Source organism: Daldinia vernicosa, assembly GCF_022497035.1.
Source record: "Daldinia vernicosa strain CBS 139.73 unplaced genomic scaffold F5Y00scaffold_21, whole genome shotgun sequence".
NCBI lineage: Eukaryota > Fungi > Ascomycota > Sordariomycetes > Xylariales > Hypoxylaceae > Daldinia > Daldinia vernicosa.
Window position 1 is genome coordinate 285,739 of NW_025953937.1, and position 23,166 is coordinate 308,904.

Here is a 23,166-nt window from a genome sequence, read left to right on the forward strand (position 1 = left end):
TTGGCCATAATTCCAGGACCGATCTCGGCACCTTTAGGAAGAGTTCAAATACCTAGGTAGGCTATAAATAATTATAATCACTGTGCCTAGTGCCTATGCTAGGTTTGAGGGTGTAGGTACACTACGATTTTCTTTAATAGTGTTCTAGCCGAAACCCATAGTCCGACTTGCTTCCTATCTGCAATCACGATGCTAACAATGTAATACAGAAGAGATAGTAATAATACGTGCTAAATAACGAACCTCAAGCCATCACGCCAAGAGCCGCGCTGCGTAATCAACCTCGTCTCTGATAAAGTAGCCCACCACAAAATCTTCTTTGTCCCAACCCTCGGTCCCGGCCCTGCCTATCGGCGCCGGGATGGGCCAACTACTGGCTCGGGTTGGTAGTGATTGTTCCGTACATACATACCCTATACACCGTTTGCTCTTATTGGTCTCCTTGGACACCTACTTGTATATATATACGGCGCTCGCCCGACAAAGGGAGTGGAATTGATCGATCGAGGGTGAATATTGCTAGGGTCGTTATTAATTTACATCGTAACGCCAGGAAGAAGGGTTACTTTGACGATCGCTAAGCGGTATGGAGTCCCGGAACGCTGGTTGGTGTTTATGATCGAGGATTCTCTGTGGTATTATCGATGGAGGGGGGGTTGTCTACCTACCTTATTACCTACATACAGAAGCATCACTACCGGTTATTAGGGGTGGCGAGTAGGCCATAATACGCGGCGGGTAGCTATCGGGCTAGGAACATTCGCTGGTGAAGGAGTTCTCGTAAATACCTAGTCAGGGGCTTGGGGGGTGCACCAAATCTTATCCCTTGCGTGTGAGGACGCGCCAATTATCTTCAACGAGCGACACACCCTTGTTGACGTCGATGTGCCGAAACATTTTCCTCTTTCCTAAGTAGCTTCTACCTAGGCGGCGGGACCGGCAGTTCCTATGTGAAGTAGGCAGGTATACGATAGATATTCATAGGGTTGAACGACCTGCCCCTTTTCTGCTTAGTTGACGTTGCCCTAAGGTGTTAAGCCCAAGCAGTTTTCTAATGCTTTAACATTTTGATAGGTAAGACGTGCTAAAACATCGCTCCGTGGTGGATCCCAAGTATGGATGAGTGATGTTGTGGTGATTAGCTACTTTAATTGAAGTTGGGTAGTCGTTATAGCCACAAGAGGCCGAATTACCTTTGGAACCTCGACTACCATAATGATATAGTTAATAGGTATAAGAAGCAATATAGGGGTTAGAGGCAGACGTAATATTTCAACTGTATTCGGGAATGATTCTTTGAAGCTTAATATTTGTATACGATTAGGTACCGAGAAGAAGTGTAGAGTTGCCAAGAAAGAAAAATACGGTACACGCTTCACGTCTCTTCATCTCTTAGTATATGTTCTAAAACATAGGATAATCGGACTTAACACGACTAGTATCTTCACCTTTCTCCGACCAGGTCTTCCTCGTACTTCCCTACGAATAACAATGCATTGTTCTATACCCGGTTTTCTTTATAAAGTTTCAGCATTCGACACGATACCCTTTGTCTAGAGAACATTCGCTTAGTCTTCTACAAAGCTCTGGTTCAGTACAATCGAACACAACAATGACTTGTGTTACTTTATGTGGTATTACAGGCATCTTCGAGACGATAGCAATGATTCTGTTTCACAACACGTTCTTCAACTTGAAAATGGCTTCATTGTGCATAGTTTCCAGCATGGGAAACCCTTCTATATTGTGCAGGGAATTTAGTTGTGAGAAGAAGAAAGTATATAACGTGTATGTAGAACCTAGAGCTTTCGATTCTGCCTTCATCATCTCGTACAGATTCCATCTCGTCAACCTTCTGCTTAACAATAAGAACTACTGCTCTGACAATCTTGATTATCTACAATCTTCGCCTGTCTAATTGGTAACTTTTACTCTTAGTATTTTATCCAAACATAAACAAAATGTCAAGATCGTTTTCTACGAGCTCTTCAAGAAGCGCCGCTGCGCAAATCACGTCTGATAACACCCTTAGTGGATTCTCCTTGCCCGACCCTGGCTTCGACCCTACCAACAACCACGCCATCAAGGCTTATTACGAGAAGAAGGAGAAAAAGGGTGTTCTCGCCGACGAGGATGGCATCGAAGACGACATTGAAGTGGAGGCTGAGAGAGCAGTCACCGACTGGGAGAAGCAAGCCGGCCGAAAAGCGACCGACGAGCAGCGCGAAAGCATGATGGCGAGAATTCGACAAATTCGTTCCAACGAATGGCTCGAAGGCGCAAAAACGCAACTCGTCGGGAAATCTACCGTTCCGATCGCTTGGTTCAACCGTGTCGTGGCAGACAATGAAGGCGTTATCCAGTTTGTTGCCCAGAAATCCGTTGAACTGAGACAACGGAGACAGGAGAATAACGAGAAGATCACGGAACTCCTAGAAGAAATCGAAACGCTGAAGAAGGCTCAGGCAGCCACCGGGGACATCGACAAACTTAAGGCCCAGGTCGAAAAACTGGAGCAAGAAGTTTCCACGCTGCAGGACGATCTCAAGAAGGCCGAAGAAAAAATCAAGAAGCTCGAGGAGGAGGAAAACGGCCAACTAAGAACTCAGCTCAAAGAAAGCCAGGGTCGTGAGAAAACTCTCCAAGATAAATACGACAGGCAACTATCCGAGCTAAATGCCAGCTATAGAAACCTTCGGGATCGAGAGGAAAAGGTTGAACAGCTCGAGAAAGAGGCAAGGGAAATACGGGCAAGGGAACATGCCACCAAAGCCGATAACAGGAACCTCGAGGAGACCGTCGCCGAGCTAAAGCGCAAGCTCGAGGACTATGAAAATGACAAAGCCACGGCAAAGATGAGAACCACGCCTGCCCGACCCGCTGAGTTCGACACCATAAAGATACTTCGAGAGCTCAAGGAGGCGAAGGAGACGAATAAGGAATTGAAACAAGAGAGCAGAGAGCTCCTTGATCGATGGCTCGCCCGGGTTGGCGACAGAAACAATCTCCTAGAGTTCTACAACGCCGTAGGCGAAGTAAGACAATCGATGGGCGAGTTAAAGCAACGAGTGGTCGCCTTTTACAACAGCCTTGGTCACGACGTCGACGACGTCAAATCTGCGGAAGAGGCTCTCGATATCCTCGAGAAGAATGTCAAGGAAACACCCAAGGATCCACTCAGCACCCGGCTCATGCCTCTCAAACTCATGGCTGAGATGCGGATACTAGAGAAGCAGCTAATGACGCAGATAGTCAGGAATGACACCCTGAACATGAAGCTTGAGATGGCTAAGCCGGACGAGCAGCTCATGATGGAGTTGCGTATGGATTACGGTGTGTACAATGACGCTGAGGTCGATAGGCGGGTTAGAAAAGAGACGCAGTTTTACCGGGAGCATCGTCGCGAATTAGTTCGCAAGATGTTAAATTGTAATGCCAGGTTGAACCAGATCGCTATCGACTGCCCTGACCTGACTACTCGAGATGCCATCACGAATGTGTCGCGGGAATATCTGTCTCCGGTCAGTATGATGGGGCCGCTGCCGGTACCTGAAGAGGAGCGCTAATTATCTGCAAACATCGCATTCTCAAAGCTGTCCTCGTTACCGTTTCTAGCTATAGTCCCCATAGCGCGGTCTTAATCCGGAGCGAGCAACTGACAATATACTATAGAGCGGCCGAGTAGCACTAAGAGTAGGGCCGGGGAAAAGGGGCTATCTAGTAAACTGCCTAGGCGTTTGTGCATAGGGATCTTCATGGTATTTGTTTAATTGTTTACTCGTATGTTTTATTTTAGTTAGTAGATGGTTGTTTACCTAAGTTAATGAATTACCGGAATATTTCATGTATAACTCACAATTTCACACCTACCTATGTCGTGTGTTTTAAAATGAAAATTTGGACGCCGTCGTGAGGCCACACTTCTCCGCCATCCATCCCTATACGAATGTTCCACTTCGGGCCGTTCCCGGCCATTATGTGCTGGCCACCTCCGACACTCTCGTAGCTCTCTCATTGACGTTAGTGCTGATCTAGTCGGAGTTTTCTGGAGTCCTGCAAGATCGACTTGCAGCGGTCGTATTAATGATGCGGGGAAAGCTCGCTAGCAAAATACCTACGATGTAACTCGAGCTTGTTCCAAGAGAAAGCCTAGAGGCAAAGAAATTTCTGAAAGACAAGAATCGCGAACCCATGACAAAGAGTGCCGGTATAGTTGCAGAGCTATATTGTTACCCCCTCGAATTTCCTTGTATTTCGGTTCACTCAACGGAATTTTTACCCCCCATGTACCTGCATATTTAAAATAAGTGGTTAGCCAGCTTTGAATCAACTATGCACGGACTGAAAGGGCGTGATGTTTTCGATAGCGGAACATCACTCCGTAGTTGAAGGACCGGAATAAAATAGGGTCACGGCAGTGTTGTCACGTTATGTATCCGGAGATGCATGAGAGAAACCGGGTGCGAACGCTCCCTTGTTGGACAGCAAGCGTCCAAAATCTTCTGAAATCCGTCTCAGTCTGACTATCCACCTCTCGTATTGACGATGTGTTTGGATAGGCTTTGTCTAAACAAGCTCAATCGCTTATGTAAAGGTCGCATAGCCAAGAGATCCCGATAGTAGGGGGCTGTTTTCGACCGGGAGTATGGAACGCCATTAATTATCGTGAGAAGTACGGTTGAGCTTGGTAATGCAGGTATGCCGGCTACCGCTGCAACTACCGCAGATCGCACGACATCAAAAGAAGTCTCCAAGGACTCTCATCTGGCTGCAAGCTTTATTAATCCGGGGAGATACTTAGGAATAGAGTGTCTCCATGGTTTCCCCAGATTTTCGCCCGGCAGAATACGGTGGGATGTTCCTTGTGAGATGCCGATGCAACCTGCAGGCTATCACAGCAAATTAATTTCTGTGAATGCATAGGCGATTCTCACGCAGCCGGGGGGATATTGTAGATAGCTAGGATAAATGGACGTTGATGTATTCCGAAGAAACTTGGCGTCACGTCAATATACCGACAGAATTAATACATAGGCATGTTAAGTCTAGTGAGGCTGACCTTGCATATCATGTTATTGTCTAGGCGAAGGGATTGTCGAAGATTATGTATTATTGAATCAACCGCGCAACCTAATGGTACGGATTGAATTGAATGTATGTGTTTTTCCCCTGGAAATTTACAGGTGCGGTAGGAGTGCTCGGTTGGCGAAAATACCTCTACATCAGGTAAAAGATAGGCGATTATGTTAATATATATACCATGTATGTATATTTGATTGGTCCCGGCATTTTCCTTGTTTAGATATGTATCGTGCCATTGAGCGAAAGCCTAATCTAGTAAAAAGATTCGAAGACTTCTTGAAGACCATTGATGCAAGAGCGAGAAGTATCACGTCAGCTAAACGCGAGTATACCGGCTCTGCTTCACGGTGTCATTGCTGGATACACGTAGTTGCAGAATTGGCCTGATGTTAAATCATCAGTTATAATTGATTGGTAAAAGACTTGGGTTAGATATTAGAACCGAGTAAGTATGCGGAAGGACTCATCTTGTCCCGATCTAGATAGATCCGACATGCTGCATGGCACTCTTCAAGTACAAAGAGCCTCATGGCCTGAATTCTTAGGCAGGATTAGTCCTCTTACAGAAGACGGACGTAATCGATCTAGACCTGAGGTCGAGTCAAAGGATAAGCAAAATACCCCTGACAAAGAAACCAGCAGTACGGGTTGATACGGTTAATAAAGCAGGCTATCCTACAGCCTGCTATTATCAGTTTCTCGTCCGATTCCTTTGGGGCCTGTGGTAGATTATATTATCGGTTCCTTTCTTTTTGATACTAACTGCCTAATTGAGCTCGTCGGTGAGGTAGCCATTGGTTCGTAGTGGAACGCTTTATCGTTAGATTGGTCGCAATGTAGGTGGAACAAATTTGATAACGATATAGGACGTGGTCTTTCACATGCTGGCAAGTTGCTGTCATAGTCTTGACCCGCCTGACAAATCTCCATGATTTCTAAAGGTGTAAGGGAAGCAAATGGCACAGCTGAGCAAAACATTTCCAGCCTCAACATGCTTGATGCTGACCTAAGGGCAACGCGTCGGAATTCTTAAAAACCAGAGACCCTGCAAACAAAATGACCCGTGGAGAATGCCAAGTGTTAAGGATCCGAGATCATGTATGTTGGTTAAGTCAGCGATGGCATCTCGCCTCTGGGTAAGTATAGATGAACTGTTACGATGGCGGTACATCGGGCTGTGAAGCAACGCAACCCGACCCCGGGATTAGTGGCTTGGAGATGAATCTGGTAGTAACACGTCCGTCTTGGCAGTAGACTCAGCCGGGATGAATAATCACGGATTTTGCCAATTCCCTGGGCTTGACATGAAGGTTTTCTGTGGTATTCAAGGAACCAGGCACCGTGACAAAGACAGCGTACACCACAGATGAGTACAATCCTTCTCGTCGTAATCCATGGGCGTACACCCTGATACCCGAAGGTCCAAGTCGGTAACAAGATGTCGTTCACCTGGGATTCGGATAGATTCTATGGTGTTCAGCGGCAGGGTTACAAAATATCTACGGCGTAGATATCTAGGAGACGCTCTCATAGGTAAAGGGGCGTCGATCCTTACACGGAAACCCCCACCGAAAAGTGAAGACTTCGTAGGCAGAGAATTACCAATTCATATCCCAATCGGGATAAAAACTTGTTGGCGGCTGTGAATCGTCCGGGATTTTGACGAGGTTCATAAAACCGATGTATTTATCCATATTATTATCGACTTCCGACAGTAGTATAGCTGGTTTAGGACTACGAACAAGGTTATCGTAGGGTTACCAAAGAGAAAATAGAAGGTTGAAAAGGGAAAGAAATCAGGGAATGGGACGAATCGCAGCAAAGTCCCGCTAGGGCTGCAAGGCATTAGAGTAGGAGGTACCTAGGTCCACTACTTCCTCTATTGGGGGTACGGAACGGGGCATTGGTTGTTGCGATCCACAAAAAAAAGTACCTACGGGTAGGTAACACCCTAGATCCCTGACAGCCGGTACCAAATGTTTCTTACTTTGTTACACACACCCTCACCTTCATCATCATCTTCACCATCTTCACCCTCCTTCTTCACTGCGTCAACCCGTCAAACCAAGGATAGTTATTCTAAGGGTCCAGAACATCAGCCCATACATCCCACATAGTTATCCACATATGTATTCTTTCTTCTATTTCCCCGAATAGCACTATACCATCTGGACCTAGAAATGCAAGTAGCCAGGTCACTTCGGCTTCATAAGCGTAACCTCGCTCCGTCCACACACGTCCATATGCGTCTACATACCTTAGTCACCCTCGCGAATAACACTTTCGTAGGAGGCTTACTGCTATACCTCCGATTGTAGCACCGTATCTTCACTCCAAAATGCAACTTGCTCGCTACCAGAAACAGGGCCAGCTTACCACTACCGGTGAAGCCATCTAGCCCCTGTCTGATACATTTTGCATGCATGTAGAGTTGTTAATCATGGCTCTCGTTGATGGACGAATCAATCCCGCGGACTATATGGTACTTCCTCTTTAGGCATAGAGATCCAGCTAAACGTAGTCTCTAACGACCATGGGAAGAACCGTGGCCACACGGACATGTGCTTCGCCAAGTTATTTCGACTCCGACAAGACTAGGAACTGCCATGATTTAACTCGGGCTGCGCCCAAGCCAAGAAGGATTGTGTTGAAAATAGTTGATAGATTACGTCCGCTTCATCCTTTGAATACTCTGATATCAGACCAACGGCTCTCCACTCGGACCCGACTTATCTACGTACAACAAAGGTGTGCCTCAACAGAGACGCGTCCTTGCGTATACTACTGACAGCACACCATACTGTTGTTGTTTTATAAGACCTATCATCCTCGTTCGTTTCTTGGGGGGGTTTCTGATCGTAGGCTCAACGCATCGTCTCATTGTTTCGGAGTCATCATTATATTAGCAACTATGAGTTCTCCAACATACGGGACGGCGTTAGCGGTCGCTTCCGAATCTTCTGCCGCTGCCGCTGCTGCTGCCTCTGCCGCCGCCGCCGAAGAAGCAGCATTCTATGAATACCTAGCGGAACGACAAATTAGGAACTCAGAAGTCTTAGTGTACTACGCGGCCGGACTGAGTTCCCTTATTGGCATCTTCATCATTGGTCATTGGCTTCGCTTGATAACTGTCAGGCTCGGCTGGTCTCGTAACCCGATACTTCTACCTTCCATTGCTATAGCAAGGTGAGCACGCTTGTCGTAAGAGATGGATGCATTCTAACCTAATCATGTCCTCAGAGTTTCTAGGAGGATATTTATACAAAGCCTACCTGGCTTTACCTCTATCGGACATGCCGCCGTAGTGACCGCCTATGTAGCTCTTAATGTCCTCTTTAGCTTCTACAACGTCGACTATAGCATGGCCACCGATTTATGTGCCCGGTTCGGCTGGTAAGCTCTTAATAACACCACTTCCGTTTGCCGCGCTAATGTGTGATGTGTTAGGATGGCAAGCGGGAATATGGTCTTAGTAGTCTTTCTCGCACTGAAGAACACACCTTTGGCGATTTTTACGGCTTACTCTTATGAACGGCTTAACGGCTTACACCAAATTGCCGGATACACCACATTTGTATACACCATCTTGCATGGCTCTATATACGCGGCCTACTTTATCGAAGAAGGAAGGATTTACATCCTCCAACTCGATATCGTCACTGCCGGTATTATCCTTGGATTTGCCCTGCTCTTCTCCGTTCTCGCTGGTACGATCTTAAGGCACTTTAACTATGAGCTCTTTTATATCGCACACTTGGCTCTCTTTATTGTTATCGTTGTCACTATGGGTCTACACCGTCCCAACTTCAACCCCGACAGGACGTTGTACGCGACCGTAATTATTGGCGCTTTATGGTTTTCCGATCGTCTCATTCGGTTCTGTCGACTTGTGTATAACAGTATCAACAACGAAGCCACTGTCTACCCTCTTCCGAATGGTGGCACTAGAATAGTGCTTAAGAAGCCTCTCCTACGTGCTCGACCCGGGAAGCATTGTTATGTCTGGCTACCGCGAATTCGCGCCTTCGAAACTCACCCCTTTACAATTGTCGCTAGCGAACCTATGGAGCTCATTATCAACACATATAGCGGCTTCACTAGGGCTCTCTATGAGTACGCGCTAAACAACCCTGGAGCGAGTCTGAAGGTCTCGGTAGAAGGTCCCTACGGCACACTGCCCGATCCTATGGATTTCGATAGAGTCGTATTGGTAGCAGGCGGCTCTGGCGCGACTTTCACGTTCGGAATGGCGGCTGATATGCTGGCAAGAATGTCTGAAAATTCCAGACAGCGAATTGACTTTATCTGGGCTGTTAAGGGTCATGGTAGGCGATCACACTTAATAATAAGTTTGTTGGGACTTAGAAGCATACTAATTCGTACCTAGAAAATCTAACGTGGTTTACGCAACATCTTCAAACCCTCAGCAGCCACGTTCACGCTCCGAAAGTCGCTCTTAAGTTGCATCTTACTAAATTCGCACCTACATCGTCTATTGACCGAGATGACTCCATAGAACGAGGTTCAACATCGGTTGCCTCTGCAGAGGTAAAACCATCGGCTCTCGAAAGGGGCCCTGACAATTCTACCATCAGTGCCCCCGGCTCTTCAGCCGCTACTCGGTACGAGTCCGACAAAGATGAAAAGTATACGGATACAATGCGGCATATGGAGATCCCTTCAGCGGCTACGAGTACGGTGATGTTGCCTATTGTTCATGGTCGGCCGGATACAGCAGCTGAGATCAGAGCCGCAGTAGAATCTCTGGATAAAGATCAACGAGTTCTAATCGCTGCTTGTGGACCTAATAGCTTGACTAAGATAGTCCGCGACATTGGGGCTAGCTACATCAGAGTTGACGGACCTGCAGTTGAGGTTCACTGCGAGCAATTTGGTTGGTGATTTGCGATTTATTTACGAGCATCACGAGTCGAGGATTTTCCTTTTTCTATTGTGTACCTATCTATAGTATACCTACGATGATCTATTGTCATCTATGTGTTTTTTTGGTGTAGACAGCGCTATTGGATATATCACCTTACGCCAGCTATCAGCTAGGGACGAAGGAGGCGTTTCTGGAATTCGTACTACGATTATCGATCTACATAGACATCGACACGTCATATGTCTCTCATCACTGTTACAAATATACCAAGTTTACTCGAACATGTTCTCCATATCTGGGAAATACTTAGCACCGTTTCGAGCCAGGATTTAACATCAGACATAGGAAGTCCGACATGTTTCTCGAAGGCCCGATGCAGTCGTGAATCCAGCCGTGATCATCGCCGGGGACGGGAAAAGCCCATCCCACAATCTGTGGAGCACGCATTAGCACGTCAGCGATCTACGACCGAGTATCCATCGCCGTGCATTTTTTACATGCCTCATTGGTAAGCTCTCTTACGACCCCGGCGCACCTTTCAGACCTCCAGTCGGGCCGCTCCCTATTACCAATAAATTACACAGCTTACGTCTGATTGGGAAACCAGACACTTAATCCCGGTCTTTCGATAGCAAGAGCCGTAGTGTAGACGCTGTTGCAATATCAGATTGCGTCGTATCAATCGGAGATCATTCTTCAAGGGTACCTTAGCTACTCGCCCGCCAAGTCTACTATGGCTACCTTACCTACCTACCTAACGTAGTCGGCGAGCCGCAGGGTAGGTTTATTACATCTATATAAGCATAAACATCATGTTATCGCTTCGTCCAATCAGGGCTGTGAACGGCTGTGTTCGAGGCGTACGCATATAAATGTGAGAAGGGCTACCATAATGACGAGCATGAGCGTGGGGGGCGTTCGCTTGTTAGTGGCTGGCTGCATGGGTAACCTACCTTATGTACGGCACGGTAGAGAGACAAAACGAAACAGTCCCAACACCGGTACTTGCCTGGTCCCATGCATGTTCTGCCCTGCACACCGTTTCGGCATCAAATAGATTATAGGGATGTACATATCCTTCTTGTGGCGAGCCAAGCGATTCACGGCCGTGTCTACATAGTAACAGCCCTCGATGCTCATGACGAGGCCTGGATCTTCCCGATATCTCGGTAACAACCTAAACAGCGCGCTGTTGCGCCCTTACGCCAGCACACGTAACGCCGCCAAGTATATAGAGAAGGATTGCGAGAATTTTCCTCGTCGATGGGCGAGTCTGTTTATTCTAGGTATATTCTACCCTTCTGTCATGCCCAATCCGGGCTTGGCCCGACCTGTCATTGGCCAGCCGGCGAATCCTCTGTGTTAGGCGGCAGAAGGACGTCAAAAAGGGTGGCGCACCTACCAGGATAACTGTTAGTAAAGGGGCGCCAGCTTTTTGACGCCTTTCTGGGCGGCTGACAGGATCGTCATCCCAGCGCGGGCCTATCCGGATTTATAGCAGGAGCCGGAGCGTGCGTGTGCAAATACCGTTGGCAAAGATACCTACACATATCACTGGATATGTTGGTGACGCGGGTGTGCTTACATGAGAATCTTATATCCCCACGAAGGCCGCAACGCACCCTATCGGCGCGGGCCCCCTCAGCCTCGCTGAGCCTAGATTGCGCGGACGGCGTGTGACGAGAGATTCGCCTGCAGCAACAGTCTGGGGATCGGACCCCGGGGCCTGTGCGCCCCGAGGACGTACGGCTCACGATGGAGTTTCTGGCAAGCCTAGGGCGCCGTTGGAAGAGAACGGCGGTGTTGAAAGCCCCGTAGTTTTGTTTCTCCGGGTGTCTCGGCACTCTGAGATGTCGTAAAGCCCCCTCAACGGCTAATGTCTCACAGCTTCGTATTTTCAGTTTCTTTTAGATTGGTGATGCGTGGTAGAATTCTCCTTACTTTTCATATAACTATGCCCAATCCCGTAGACTATTCAAATCTCACGGCTCCGTTTGACCTCTCTCTTGGGAGGCCTCACTTCCAAAGTGCACTTACCTTAGGTACTTTCACGCGCAGCTTCTGATGATGATGACGACGACGACGACATGGCTCGATTCACATCACAGATGTATTATACCGTTGGAACGTCTTAATGCATTCAATAACACCTAGGTAGTCCGCGGGAGCTCTACCGCCAGTTGCGCCTGTATCTCACTGGGCGGGGCCAGGATGAACACCCATCGTAGACGCTTTGAAATCACTCATCCCCAGTTAGTCGTGGCGCCGTGATTCGTCCCGGCGCCATGAGGTTTGATCTCTTGGCAAGCCACGTCGATTCCATGATCTGACAACCCCGACGCTTATGTCAACTAAGGTAGGTAAGTAGGACTTACATACAATCCGGTATGGCTTGTACGACAATTACGCACCGGGCTCGTCAGAAGGCCGCGTCAGACCTCTTCCATGTGGCTGCCGGGCCAAGAACGCTGTTATTGCTCCATTGGAATAACTCAGGGGCTGTGGGGTTATGAAGAACAGCGATGGATTAGGTACCTAGATATTGAGGCTATGGTGGATGATGTGTCATTTACTTGGCGGAAATAAATGGCATTCACTCCATCTCTGACACGCCCCGTACCGATTCGGGAGACTGTCGGGTTTAAGCTCGATACTGGGTAGAGTCGCGACGGCTTCTTATTAGACAATGCTCTTCATTGTTAGATGAACTCCTCATATATTTAATCCTTGTGAGTATGGTAATTTGTTACAGTTTTTGCAGATCGGAACTTGTACCAGCTGTTCGAGAAATTAGATATCAATAGCCGTGAGGAAAGTGGGTTACCCCTGTGCGCTTCTCAGTATGTTCGTGCCAACGGGAGTTAAGGGGCTATAGGGATTAGTTCCTTGGAATATAAGTGCGTAGTAGATAAGGTGGTCTAGGTACTTATCAAGCGATCATTGAATATATGACAATACTTACACAGAATAATCTATGAGCTTCTCAGGTATATTCCTATGAGGAAATGAACCTAACTAAACTATAGATGTGATATTTAATTCCCTATAGTGACCTCCATTATTTTTCCCCCATGACCTTCGGTCAATATATCAGTGCAAAATGTTTTAGGCCCCGTATTATTCGAAGAAAATTGAGTAACAGATAATACATGGTGATTTTCGTTTCTCAAAGCTATTGTTTTTCTTTATCGCACCAATTATATCCATGTTATCAAGTTAAGTTTAAAGCGGGTGGTTCGCCACTATAGAAGGCATCATAGACGATGGTATCAAGTATAGTGTCAGAGTGTCTATAGGGCCGAGGTAGCTTACCCCTCTTCTTAACACGGGAAGATACAGGAATTAAACAGGGTAGGCGCACTTTTGTCTAAGACTTACATGAAGAGGGTTTTATGTATAAAGGGGATGGTGATGCAAGCAAGCCGCGGGGTTTTATCCGTACGCATGTCTTAGGCGAGCATCTAAACTTCTGCGCCAACGATATTTTATCACCAATGTTGTTAAAGCGGGATGATTGCCACTGTTTATATGATGATATAGGTGATGGCTGCATCGCAGTTCCAGTATCCATCTTGTATAACTTCGTCGGATATGAGGTAGCGATGTGAGACAGACGCAGTACCCTTCATAATGTTATAGAGCCACCCTGTTTGTCATTTATTGGCAGCTTTCAGCACGGGCCTGTCAACAGCTAGCATAATTAAGAAGGATATAATACAATGCTCAGGAGTCCTCGGCCACTAAAGTGATTATATTAGCTCTAGGAAAGTATCAAGTGAGACATCCTACTTCAGCCCTGTCACTGCCACGTTATGACTAAGCTTAAGCGTGGAACTGGTATAGAAGCAATAGAAGAGAGACTAAAATAGAGCTATAAGAGAGATAATATGATTATAGAAGTGATATAAACTCTGAACTGTGTATATGTGTCGTCGTCCTAACATAGTTCCTTGACAACAACGCAAATAAAGACCAGGGCAAGGAGCGTATAGGCCAAAGTACCATCCCAGTTCTTAAGTATCTCCCAAATTGATCTTTAGTTGTCGGTAGCTACTGTATTTAAATGGGCCCATGATGCCTTGGGAACCCCATTATTCTTATCCGCTGATAACATGCTCTCTTCGCTCCCCTAGCAATAGCCTTGATGGAGGTCCGACAAGTTATGGTGTAGTAGTATTGGGGGTCTTCATACCATATTATCCCCCCTTTCTGTTGCCACCCGATCTCCAGTGTTAGCCCCTGAAACCCCCGGAATCACCCGCATCTTCACCAGTGATCTCAAACTTCGAGGGTGATCGTGATTAGAAACCGGTGGTATCAAAGGCTCGTGTGCGGTATTAGGTTGCACAGTTGATCTTGAAATAGAGGGTGGGTTTGGCCGGTGGGAGGATGATGGCCTGTCATGAAAGTTGGAGCTTTGTCTAACCATAGCGGTCATCTCAATGTTATTCGAAACGCGGCGTTGGGTAGGAACGGATGAATCGGTTTGAGTGAGAGATTTCTTGTCATCATAATCTCTATCATCGCCACTGGCTCTGGTTGTGAAATAGGAGAGTTTCTTTGAACAAGACCTAGCATAATATCAGGTTAGATTTATGTAAGATTTACTAATCAAGCTTTTGCGGGAGGTAAAGACAAAAGTAAGATAATTGTTACCTTATCCAACTGAAAAGTAGAATGTCGAGAATTGATGACAGTAGGGATACCTTCTTATCGCGGTTTCGGAGTTTCATATAGAATCTGAACACTAAGAAGGTGACCATGGTCAAACCAATGGATATTGAAATATAGATCCAGATATAACCAGACACCACTGGTGGTGCCATTGTTCCACCTGGGGCCCCGGAACTAGGACCCGAAGAGGATGAATTTCCATTATCCACTGGTCGATATCGCCAGTCTCTCCAGTCGTTAGACCACTGGAAGATTGGCATAGCGAATATCGTCTGTTATATTCTGTCAGGTATCATACGATGGCATAGACCTTGAAGGACTTACCGCCATTGTTGTTAGGGGAAGGTAGACCATAGCCACAAGCGAGATCCCAGTAGCGAACTTCGAATTCTCCGTACTGGTTAGGGCTTCCTGCCTCGATAGTTCGCTCCTTATCTAAGTATTTATTAGCAAAGAAAACCTATACCGCTAATGACCCCTATAACGAGTAGAGTTGAGGGAGTAACTTACTATGTCCGTAGTAAAGGAAATACCTTCGACAATTACTCGGCATCTAGCACTTAAGCCATCAAGCCTAGTAACTATATCGTTAAATCGCTCTAAAAATAGGTTTGTGATCTCGGCCTTTTTCATTAACGATTCATCTTCCCTCAACGATTCGTCTTTCAGCTCTTCTTCTCTCTGGGTCTGAAGCGTCTTCAAGGCTGAGGAGCAAGCCTTAGATAATTGGAGTTTCGTTGCCTCGACTTCTTCTTCAACCTTCTTACTCTCCTCTCGGTTCAATCTCACAGTTCTAATCGTTTTCCAACTGAAACGGTCTTTCGCATCGTTTGCCGCTTCAGATTCTACATCATCCATGAGCTTTTGATATTCATCATACCTTTTATTAACCATGGTAACAAGGCGATCCAACTGTAACTCAGCGTAAATTCCCAGCATGAGTAAAGGATGTCCTATGGCATCCTTCCAAGTGTTTACTAGCCCCTTTATCCTGTAAATTTGCGAATCTGAACAACTGAACATAACACCAAGCGTTGTGTTCTTCCTATCGAAATGGGTTCCAGCCATAGCAAATGAGTTTTCGTCGAAATCAGGATTTGTGACTGCAGTATGCATCCATATCTTCTCTCTGTTCTCAAACCGGTGCGTACGAGATATGGAAGTCACAGATGTTTGCTTTCTTACTGCAAGCTTTGGAAAATGACCAGGCAGGTGAAATGCCTGAACTATTTTCTCCCAACTTTCCGAAGAGTCTTCGTCTAAAGGAAGATCCGTATACTCCGACGGTAGACCTTCTCCCACGGGAAGAGCCTTGGGAATACAGCTACAATACATCAGTCGATTATGTTTAGCAAAGGCAAAATGAATAGGGGCATACAGTATTGAGAACCCGTTTTGGGGTAAATTATCCATGGCGAAGGAACCATTCTCGCCCTGGACAAAATTTAAATGCTAGTCGGCAAAATATTAATTGTTGATTAGTATAACGTATGGCATGCAACTTATTCAACGGCTAAATAGGCGCATACGTACCTCGATCCAATCCTGCCATCTTTCTCGGTGCTCTAACTCGATTAGTTGAGCATCTTGATCCTGTCTTCTAGATTAGTATGGTCGATAGAAAATCGCCTATTATTAATTCGCTCACATCCAATTTCCAGTTCTGGATCACCTTGCAAATTTGCCCTTCATCATGAACCTGAAAACCGTAGTCGAATAAGTCAAAATTGTTAGGAGCTATAAACGGGTCAGAATCGGGGAGCCAATCCATCTTGATAATATTATGCCTTAGAGGCTGAGGTCGAATGCAAAAAATGCATCTCAATACTTAGAGTCGTGTAACTACCTACCCTACCTGGATACTTATATTGGACTTCCCTTCAATTAAGGTAAAATTTCTGTATCAAATTTCAAACAAAGATACACAATATTTCCATTCTCTTCATCTCGCATGAGCTGAGGTCCAAAATGTGGTTATCTTGCATGAGCGTCCCGGAGGCTCATTGGCTTGAAATAGTTGAAGAAGCAGGCTATGGATTGTTCGGTTACCTCGGTGGTAACAAACTCGGATCACGTCAGACGCACTTGTCGTATTGGAGGACTCCGGGGCGTCTGCTGCAGGCTGAGCTGTGGCACCGTCCATGCGTGGCAACATACATCTAACTAGGCAATATTACCGTCTCCAATTTACCTAAATCCCCTTGGGCACTGAGGACTGTCTAATTTACCGTTCGAACTAAACAATAAGCGCAACAGGTGCCTCCACGATGAGCGCCGAAACCTGGCCCGAGTTTCGACTGCTTGATAGATATATCAAAGCAAGTAAACTGATAAAATATCTCAATGAAAGATTTGGAAATAATGGTTATAAAGTTTCGGTATGAATGCTTGGCCCTTACACACACTGGTGATACTATCGAACGATCCAGCTAACTTATATATTCCCTGAGATGAATTCAGATACATATATAATCAAAACCTGTAGGAAAATTACTCCCGTGAGTCGCTTTCAACGAATATAATACATCTAATCGCCTTTCATCCTGAAGACTGATGAGATGGTAGACAGAGATGACTGAGATCAAAGCATTGTCTGCGAGATTCTCCTCGAGATCGTCATCACGCCTCAAGATGGCCCCCTCAAGCAAGAACCCCGATAATTCCCAAAGAGCCAACCGACTTAGCCCTATACCACAAGCATCACAATCCGCCACCGACCTACGCCATAGTACCCCCATCGGCCTCGGTCAAGAAACGCCAAAACCTATCAAATCATCGACCACGACAGAACGTACAGGACTTTTGAAGGGACCTTGGTCAAGAACGGCGGCAGTCTTGAGAGCAATAGGCTTGTTGGGCCCCCACGGCACTACGAAAAAAAACGATAGCTAACGAACGATACGTTAGCGACAGACTATATGGCTTTTCGACAAGGGCATTCTGCCATGATTGATTTGCCGTTTCCCAAACATCGAAAGCATCGAGAATGGTTTCAAGCATTTATTATGGAATGTCCGTCACGTATATGTTGGATGATCTCTTGCAGATTAAATGAGGCCCAAAGGCAACAGTGCTTCCGGACAGAAGGATCAGGATGAGAATTTTTGGATAGCTGTGATTATCAGCTGAATGTGACATTATACGAGTCGGGTTCGGGTTGATTAAATTGTGCATATACCTGCGTCATCTCCTTTTTTTCCTTTCCTTTTTTTTTTCAGGCTTTATTGTCGAGGGTTGGGTTTGAACTACTAGGTAGGTACCTACAGAATCATGCTTTATGATTCTAAATATGCGCGATACAATTTGTAATAGGATTAAGGATTTTTTAATACCTACTATATAATGGGAATGGGATATTTTTCTAAGGAATCGTTTTCGCTCCCTCCCCTTTTTTGTTGATTTCCCCGTCTATGGTTGGCGTAGGATACTTCGACGTAGCCAAACTCGAGTGATCCGATGGACCTAGTTAATAAGAATCAACATCACCCACACATTGCAACCGCAATACTCCAAGTTTCCGAAATATTTCAGCAGCCGTTCGTCTATCCGAGCAATTAACGACAAGCATGTCGTACTGAATCATGTCCAAAAAGTCCCTTGGATATCCGTTACATGACTTGTCGTTGCGGAGACCTTCAATCCAAGTCACGACTTGGTGCTTAAGAAGAACATTTATTTGGCCTTGATGATGTTGAAAAGTGAAAAATGTATCGGCGTTGATGCCATAGATGTCGATTTCCATGCGATGTTCAGGGAACTCGACCCGAGCCGCGGTGCTCCCTTTGAGGAACCAGGTAATGAACTCTAGAAAAGTGCATCCCAAGGACCATATATCGATTGCTTGCGATATCACTTTGGTCGTATCGAATTCTGGAGCCCGGTAAGTCATGGACCTAGGAAGACTCGATGTTCTTGAACTCGTCGTCGAAGTAGCACGGTGGAAGTCTGCCAGTCCAAAATCTGACAGAACCAATTTCCCGAGATCACTTGTGCTTTTAGCGCACGCGTTCGGATACCAAAGAATGTTCGATGGCTTTATGTCTCCATGCCTTCCGAAAGAATCTGTATTATCTGTTGGGTGGCGAGTGTCTCCGTGGATACATGAGAGCGCCCTAGCAATTTCATAGCACTCACGAGCAAACCATGGAAGGACCTTGATATCCCCGACGAGCTCTTCGTTCATCTCCCAAAAAGACCTCAGATCACCCGTCGCCCAAGGAAAGATCATGCAATAACTTCTTAGGGGCTCGTCGGCAACCGTCTCCCTAATCTCATATGTTGCCAAAAGCGGAACTATGTTGATATGAGACCTCCAGTGACGCTTGAATCCTTCAATCTCCTGGGCAAAATCTTCATAGTCGGGTGTCCATAGCTTCTTCACCGCAAACTGGTGATCTGGGTTGCTGATCTGATCCAAATTGTTAGCTAGTTATTCCAAGTTAGACATACTCTTCTAACTTGCCCCATAATCGCCAAAGTCATAATGATTTGGATGAATCTTCACCCTTCGAACCTGGCTGAAGGAACCGTTTCTAACCGATTCGTCCAACGGATACGATAGCTTAGCGCCACCAGGTGAATCGAACCCATTCTGAAGGAAGGGTAGAATATAGTCGTGTGTGAATATATAATGAGGGATACTATCTCGTCTGATGAAACGTGGTGATAATAGACACCATTGCCTCACGTATATATTGCGTAGATCAGATCGTTTTAGCTGTGAGTCAGCTAGAGAATTCCACTCATTCCAAACAGCAGCATCTTCATCATCACAGGAGCCCGATAGTTCATATGACAGGAGTATTCTCGGGTCTGGCATGGGAAGAGCTAGGTCATCAATTCCAAGGTCCACGAACGGTACGATCGCTTCGGGTATGTCTGTTAAAAGAAGCAACGCCAATATCTTTCGAAAGGGAGGGTTCTGACCACAGATCTTACGTGCATAATTTTTAGGGCCATCTGGAAGTTTATCACGGAGAATAGATAGTTCTGACAACACGCGACCGACAGTATTCTCGTCTAGTATCCGCTCCAGTGTTCCATCGGGGATGAATTGCTTGCCAGTCTCGTTACCTAACAAGCAGTCATCAAGCCTCGTTTGAAGAGTGGTAATTATTTCCAATGAATGCCCATGGTCAAACATGATATCGGCATTATTGTCATGTGGCCGTAAAGGAGATGGCTCCATTAGAATAGGGTATTTTGGCGGGTTATTTGGAAGAGATGGTGGATTATTTCGGCCTGATGGCTGCGGAGTAACCTGAAGATGTGAGATGCGAAGGATAGGATTTAATACCTCTATCCTCCTCTAGAAGCCCCATCCCCTAATACAGATTGTAAAACTATCAGCGAATACATAAGCTTGGAATATAATGTAGATAGCTGGTTGATGCTTGATATATTTTATTAAAAAGACCTGAATTTGATAAAAGCCATGGTCACATACCGCAGGGAAAGTTAACATGAAGCCATAGTTTTTTACCAGAGTCACGCTCACTTACATAGGTACCTACTGCACGTGGCTACATTCACGGCCACCGGATATCATATCAGTATGTCGAGCTGAAGTACGCCAAGAGAAAAAAAGAAAAAAAATAGAAACCCAGTAAGGTGTGAAAGAAACGATGTTATTGCTAGTAAATAAAATAAGAATATAAAAATAAACCAACTCCCCCGGAAAGGCTCGAACTTTCAACCTCCTGATTAACAGTCAGACGCGCTAGCCAATTGCGCCACGGAGGATGGACTTGGGAAACTCATTGATTGGCTCAACGAGTCGCATGATCTTGGATGGATCCCCGATCTTGCTTGTGATAATCGAGTTGCAACTTTAGCTTATAAAGGTTAAAGCACCGTCTGTGTAGTTTTCCCGAGTAATACCCGACTATTTCAAGACTCACTTCTTTTTTTCATTTGCGGGCCAGATATCGTAGTGGGGCCAGTCTTTGATAAAACTGTACATAGAATCACTACAGTACAACTACATATCCGAGGCTAGAATTATAAGCTACCTAGCAAGGAAAAGATAGTCTTATCTCCTCAGGTACCAGTGAGACACGGTGAATCATCTCTCGAAATCTAGGTAGTTTGATATATTTGAAAGGTTCACCATCAATCCTGATTGGATATACCCTAGTAGGTCTTCTCTACCGTGTATCGCTGACACTTGAGGACTCACGACATGAGATGGCAATAAGACAATGGAAATATGTATGCTTAGAAATATTATATGGCTTAAAATTGCATAAGCTCATATTATTGTTAAGAAGTTGGGAATGTGTCAGAAGTTGCCTGATTCCACGTTATTATATCCGCGAGCCTCGGTGTCTTAAACCAAAGATGTAAAACAATCCATTATTATTTATGATGGTTTGCCCTCCTGTGCCCAAAGCTGATAGTCGACTCATATAAAAAGGGTATATCTGACGTTTTATCTAATCTAGACCTATCTAGACTCATAAAACACCATTGCCATTATATGGTCATAGCATAAGATAGATACAAGAAATTCGCCGAAACCCACCGTTGTAGATGATAATCGCCATCTCTCTACATGCTCAGTGCGATCTGACAGGTCATCGGCAAAGTGAAGATTCTCAGAATATCTGGTTAAATTATCTGTGGTATCTCATTCTCAGTCTCAGTCTCAGTCTCAGTCTCAGTCTCAGTCTCAGTCTCATTCCCAATTACCTCGGATTCACAGATATATGTGTATCAAGTAGACACACCATAATCCGAGCCAGCTTCTCGATCCCAAAACGAAGAGATCTTCCTTTTCCCCTCCGTCATCTAATAACCCCCCCTTCATCTTACAATCCCCTCTTCATCTAATAACCCCCTCCGCCATCTAATAACTCCCCCTTCCCCCAGAGTTACCATCACTCTTCCCGTAAGCGATAGGTAATCGATTTCTCCTGCAGCTTTGAGCCATTCTGACGCTTATCCTTGGACTGGTAGAAGTAAACCGCGACCACAAATTTGAACCGTGGGAGTCGGTCCAATATATCCTTGTACGCCGGCCTATTTTCTCGTCCGCTGTCGAACTTCCACGGGATGAAGGTCTCGCGCAGCGCGCCGTTCTCCTTGAGCCACATAGTCCGCACACACTGGAGAAAGCACTTCATGTAGAAATTCAAGTACCCACTTGAAATCTGCTCGTATGTTTGCAGCACGTCCCAATTCCGAGTCGATCCCTTCCGAATAGGCGCCATGCTGCAGGCAGCAGACAGCATCTTGACCTGTCTATCATTGTTGATGTCGACCAAGACGGGCGTCTCCTCGGCGAAATGTCCAAAGAGGCCCGAAGCAATAGCATCTTGATGGTTCAAGTGGATCTCGGTGCTTGTTAGAACCACAGAGCACTCCCCTCGCTCGATGATGTGTTTAAGTGCCCACCGAGCAAAATCGCTGCCTTTGGGGTGTAAGGGATCGAACCCGAGAAATACGCTTCTGTTGACGCTCAATGGGATGTTGCTACCGTCGACAAGTTCTCGCAATCCCAGCTCGGCACCCTCATCATCACTACCGTCAAGACGGAATTTGCGGTAGTGATCTTCGTCGATATAGATTACATCAGTGCTCCGGTCGAACCACACAGGCGTGTTGAAGAATGCTGTCTTCTCCATACGTCCATGCGTTAGGGCAAAGGCACGCGACTCGTGGCAGACATAGGCGATCAGCGGAAGTTTGGCTGACACAGGAGGTCTTACACGTAGCCGACTCTTCAAGCGGCTTGACTTAAACTTCTTATGGGCTGAGTCGTGCATTTGGACAACGCGGCGCGGTAAGCAGTATGACCATACCATGCAACGAAGTTCCGGTGGTAGCTTCCGGAATTTCGGGAAGGTCTGTACTGCTCCAATGGAATCCTCCATGGTCGAATCTTTCATGATGGAATCCTCCATGGTCGAATCTTTCATGATGGAATCCTCCATGGTCGAATCCTTCATGATGGTATCCTCCATGTTGGAATCCTTCATAATGGAATCCTCCATGATTGATTTCAGTCCGCTCAGAAACTGCCGTTGACGATGGAAGGATATTAGATTTGTATCCTTGAAACGAGACTCGAAGGTTTGATCGGAAAGATGTTGTGTTATTGCAGGGTTTCGAGTAGGGACCCTTGTCTTGAAGATTTGAAATAAATAATGGCCTTGCTCAAGGACCAACAGCTGTCCATGACCAACAGCTGTCCATGCCCACACCAATTGTCAGTCGACGGGACAACTGGCGATTCTCGAGCAAACCGCCGGTAAAGTGGGCATCGCCGGCTCCCTAACCGTATCTGGTATTGGTGACTCAGGTGTTTTCGCGTTGATACGTTGATACACGTTGATACACGTTGACACGGTGTATTTCAATGAGGTGGTAAACATTCCTGTCAGGATGTGTGAGAGACGGTGAATCATGTATTTATTACCTGTGTTTTTTTTTGCACTGCCACTATTTACAATCTAACGAGCTTTGTTTTAGCTCTATTCTTTACCTGTTGAACTTATAAAATACAAGTCAGCATGAAAATTACA

The 23,166-nt window shown here is 45.9% G+C and overlaps 5 protein-coding genes and 1 non-coding gene across 6 annotated transcripts; 2 read left to right on the forward strand and 4 right to left on the reverse strand.

Annotated features, from left to right (window-relative positions):
• Positions 1–1,760: 1,760 nt before the first annotated feature.
• Positions 1,761–3,686, forward strand: F5Y00DRAFT_70131 (uncharacterized protein). Its single transcript, XM_048014026.1, has one exon. It carries the CDS (start codon positions 1,962–1,964, stop codon positions 3,564–3,566), a length of 1,605 nt encoding a protein of 534 aa, XP_047865196.1. The 5' UTR covers positions 1,761–1,961; the 3' UTR covers positions 3,567–3,686.
• A 4,064-nt stretch (positions 3,687–7,750) lies between these two features.
• On the forward strand, positions 7,751–10,020 carry F5Y00DRAFT_70149 (ferric reductase NAD binding domain-containing protein). The gene is made up of 4 exons (XM_048014027.1): positions 7,751–8,268; positions 8,323–8,475; positions 8,530–9,407; positions 9,470–10,020. The coding sequence occupies exons 1-4, from the start codon at positions 7,994–7,996 to the stop codon at positions 9,982–9,984; spliced, it is 1,821 nt and encodes a 606-aa protein (XP_047865197.1). The 5' UTR covers positions 7,751–7,993; the 3' UTR covers positions 9,985–10,020.
• A 4,467-nt stretch (positions 10,021–14,487) lies between these two features.
• Positions 14,488–16,412, reverse strand: F5Y00DRAFT_261739 (uncharacterized protein; the record flags this gene model as incomplete). Its single annotated transcript, XM_048011262.1, has 7 exons — positions 14,488–14,538; positions 14,674–14,913; positions 14,966–15,076; positions 15,152–15,965; positions 16,020–16,093; positions 16,175–16,234; positions 16,290–16,412. The coding sequence occupies 7 exons, from the start codon at positions 16,410–16,412 to the stop codon at positions 14,488–14,490; spliced, it is 1,473 nt and encodes a 490-aa protein (XP_047865198.1).
• A 1,526-nt stretch (positions 16,413–17,938) lies between these two features.
• On the reverse strand, positions 17,939–20,275 carry F5Y00DRAFT_236105 (kinase-like domain-containing protein). Its single transcript, XM_048007671.1, has 2 exons — positions 19,104–20,275; positions 17,939–19,049 (listed from the first exon to the last, which is right to left on the reverse strand). The coding sequence occupies exons 1-2, from the start codon at positions 19,827–19,829 to the stop codon at positions 18,108–18,110; spliced, it is 1,668 nt and encodes a 555-aa protein (XP_047865199.1). The 5' UTR covers positions 19,830–20,275; the 3' UTR covers positions 17,939–18,107.
• Positions 20,276–20,309: 34 nt separating this feature from the next.
• On the reverse strand, positions 20,310–20,383 carry F5Y00DRAFT_t82. Its single transcript has one exon. It is a non-coding gene; the product is annotated as a tRNA-Asn (tRNA).
• Positions 20,384–21,507: 1,124 nt separating this feature from the next.
• F5Y00DRAFT_70289 (uncharacterized protein) lies at positions 21,508–22,743 on the reverse strand. Its single transcript, XM_048014028.1, has one exon. The coding sequence runs from the start codon at positions 22,633–22,635 to the stop codon at positions 21,520–21,522; it is 1,116 nt and encodes a 371-aa protein (XP_047865200.1). The 5' UTR covers positions 22,636–22,743; the 3' UTR covers positions 21,508–21,519.
• Between the last annotated feature and the right edge of the window lie 423 nt (positions 22,744–23,166).

Coding starts and splice junctions, on each gene's coding strand:
- F5Y00DRAFT_70131 (XM_048014026.1), top strand. CDS start 1,962: ATGTCAAGATCGTTTTCTACGAGCTCTTCAAGAAGCGCCGCTGCGCAA.
- F5Y00DRAFT_70149 (XM_048014027.1), top strand. CDS start 7,994: ATGAGTTCTCCAACATACGGGACGGCGTTAGCGGTCGCTTCCGAATCT. Junction 8,269..8,322: donor CCTTCCATTGCTATAGCAAG/GTGAGCACGCTT, acceptor TCATGTCCTCAG/AGTTTCTAGGAGGATATTTA. Junction 9,408..9,469: donor CTGGGCTGTTAAGGGTCATG/GTAGGCGATCAC, acceptor ATTCGTACCTAG/AAAATCTAACGTGGTTTACG.
- F5Y00DRAFT_236105 (XM_048007671.1), bottom strand. CDS start 19,829: ATGGAGCCATCTCCTTTACGGCCACATGACAATAATGCCGATATCATG. Junction 19,050..19,103: donor ATGACTTTGGCGATTATGGG/GCAAGTTAGAAG, acceptor AATTTGGATCAG/ATCAGCAACCCAGATCACCA.
- F5Y00DRAFT_70289 (XM_048014028.1), bottom strand. CDS start 22,635: ATGGAGGATTCCATTATGAAGGATTCCAACATGGAGGATACCATCATG.